This window comes from Mus caroli, chromosome X (assembly GCF_900094665.2).
Source record: "Mus caroli chromosome X, CAROLI_EIJ_v1.1, whole genome shotgun sequence".
In the NCBI taxonomy this organism is placed as follows: Eukaryota; Metazoa; Chordata; class Mammalia; order Rodentia; family Muridae; genus Mus; species Mus caroli.
Genome location: NC_034589.1, coordinates 52,024,639 through 52,027,642, shown reverse-complemented (window position 1 = coordinate 52,027,642; position 3,004 = coordinate 52,024,639). Strand labels below are relative to the sequence as shown.

Genomic DNA, 3,004 nt, shown 5'->3' with positions numbered 1-3,004 from the left:
TAGGTAACAGCAGGTATGACATAAATGGGGAACACTGATGACAGGGGATTCCAGGGTTGTCATGTGGCAAGTGCCCAGACCATACAGAAATGATGCTGTCTACAAGACTAGAGAGATGAAGCCAACTGTACCTTGTTCCTCCAACTTAGCAATAACTATTGTGGGTATCTACATGATGAGCCCAACAGTTTAGTGCTAAAAAAGAAAGTGACCACCACATAGTTACTACTAGCTCTGAACTATAAGACGGACATGCATAATTGTGGGCGCTAGTTAGGCTTCTACTCATCAAAGCAAGGGGTAACAGAAACTCATGAAAGTGCAACCAAGAAATGCCCTGAATCTTCTAGAGTAGGTTCTGCTCTGTGCTGGAACAAGGCACTTGTTCAATTTCCATCTCAGATTTCCCAACAATAATCCTTTGAATCAGTTCTGTAGAACTGAATTTTCTAAGCAAAATATTTCACTGGACATATTCCTATAGAGACTTTCCAGTTCCTCTCTAGAGTCTAGTCATGGGAGATGACTAGCAACCTTTTGCACACCATTTTTATTTGGTCTTTCTCTAAGGAAGGAGTGAGGTTGACTACAGGCTGATTTAAGCTGTAACACTTTGGGCTGATCTTGGTCCCACAATTCAGTCAGAGAAGCAGAGCAGTCTCATAAAATCCCATGGGCTCCATCTTGGTTCAAAGGACAATGCTGAGGGCCCATGGCATCCGAGGAACAGGACACTAGACACGATGAGGCGGAACAATGAACAGCAGGCAGGTTTCTGTGCATTCCACCACACAAGAGCTCTTTCCTACATTTTATAAGCTGGGAATTGTTTATGTTTTAAAACCCCTGCCATCAGTCACGGTTGCAAAGAAAAAGCACAGTGCTATGTAAAAGAGAGCAGCAAATTCGCCTGATTTGGTATTTCTTAGCAGCAGGGACAGAAAGAGACAGTGATGCCTCTAGGAATTCTGGATCCACGGGAGAAAAAGCAGTATCAGGCTGCGCGCGCGCACGCGCACACACAAATTCTCTTCATCCAACTGAGGCTAATAATTGTTGGCATCTCTTCTTCTCTTTGGAGACGGGCTTCCTGAAAAACAGGGTAAGCGTGATGGTGAGGAAGCTGGTTTTCAAATCGAGTGAGCCCAAGTTGGAGTCCTGGCTCACCAGTACCTTAGCCTGTCTGAGCTCTACCTCACTCATATTGAATGGATGTATTAAAAAGAAGTACTTCCTAAGGTTCTAGTATAGGATCATATGTATCACTGGCAAGTAATGTCCGTTGTATTTTTTATCATACTTTCTTCACAGTTCTTTTGCCTGATTAAATGCAATGTGTGGAACCTCCAAAAACAAACAAGAAACAAAACCCCACTATGCTTACTTAGAGCCAGCTTGTCCATAGCCTTGATTTGAACTGCATCCTTAAATCTAAAGGAGGCACTTTATAAACCACCTCATGATAACACTTGCAAAAGAAAATTCTTTAAGATAAGAGACATGATTCTATCAATTATTTATGCTTTTTATTTAATTTTAAACTTGACTTAATTTTGACCTGTGTTTAATCTTCAAACTTATTGAAATTATACCCTGTGGTCAATGTAACTTAAAATACCATGAAAACACACACACACATATCTACCACTGAGCTGTACTCCAGAGTCACTTTGTACTGTTTCAATGGCCAACTATAGCTAAGTATTATTCTAAGCATTTACACACATTATTTCATTAAAGTCCCACAGAACCCCTATGTGTGGTCACTGTTTTATGCTTGTCTTAAAAAAATGAAGCAACTAAGGAACTGGGAAGTTCAAAAACTGTAAGCGAGTTTCTGAGACTAGTAACTATCAGATCAGAGCTGAAATTGGAACCCTGAGCTTCGGTTGTGAAGCGCTTGCATTTCTACCCAGCCTGTCCTCATTTTGAAGCTCTTAATTTCAAATTCAGCATAGAGCCCAGGGTCCTACCCTTGGGCCTCAGACACATTTTCCCTGACTGCAGAATCAGTTCCCCCAGTGGGTGGTGGAAAGCTGAACATCTGGAACAGCTAATCCTCATGGATTCATTCATCTCACCAAGTCACCTTGACTGAGTCAGGCTCAGATGAAAGAAGTCAGTAGAGTTGCTTCTCTGGCAAAATGAGAGAATGTTCTAGAAATTTTTGCAAAATATACAGTTCAAATGTAGACTCTTTGAAACTGAGAGCAAACCAATGCTACCCATGAAAAGCTAAGAGTATAAACAAAGCTGGAGATGCTGCCTGCTACAGCACAAGCTCTTCACTTTTGTTTGCAAGGCACAGAGCTACACTGTGAAGGTCTGAACCTTATACCTACTTTCATCATCAAGACTGGCACTGGCAGCTCCACGAGCACAGAGTTTCTTCTTGTCTAGAAAAGAAGACAAAAAACATGAATGGCAATGAGTCCTCAGGCTAGGCTAAAAGCCTGTAGTATCCCAGGGATCCCAGCGTGCCTGGCTCTTACTTTATGGACGCAAAATGTGATTTCTCTTATCATATTCTGAGAAACAGAAGTCTGGACATCAAACAACCTTTGGAAACTTCTCCCATCTCCCAGGAAGAAGGGTCTCTAGCTTGCTCAGTGAATTTTGGATGATCAGACACCAGTGAATGTAAGGGGCATGAGCATTGGGAAGGGAATGTGAAGAGTTCTCCAGATGAGACCTTGATAATAAACATTAGTATATGAATGCATGGCACAGTCTTGGGAATATACAATGCCTGCAGCACCCTTCTTCCCTGATGTGCTTCTAGTAGATGCTCACTAAAGGATTACTGAATTGAATTGGAACTGTATAGAGCTGTTATGTTTGGAAAATGCTAATTTAAGCCATCTGTTTTCTAAGCAACTGTTGAAGCAGGATTCTGCTTTGCATATGCATGCATATGTGTGTGTATATATACATACATATAGATAGATATACATGTATACATACATACATACACACACACAGTTGGTCTTATTTTCCTCCCAAA

The 3,004-nt window shown here is 41.3% G+C and overlaps 1 protein-coding gene across 1 annotated transcript in view; it reads right to left on the bottom strand.

The window, feature by feature from the left end:
* Positions 1-1,046: 1,046 nt before the first annotated feature.
* Vgll1 (vestigial like family member 1) overlaps positions 1,047-3,004 on the bottom strand; it is a 12,329-nt gene continuing 10,371 nt past the window's right edge. The window contains exons 5-6 of the mRNA XM_021154145.1: positions 2,343-2,396; positions 1,047-1,090 (exon numbers count right to left, since the gene is read on the bottom strand). Coding sequence (XP_021009804.1) covers positions 1,047-1,090; positions 2,343-2,396 — 98 coding nt within the window. The remainder of the gene's footprint in view (positions 1,091-2,342; positions 2,397-3,004) is intronic.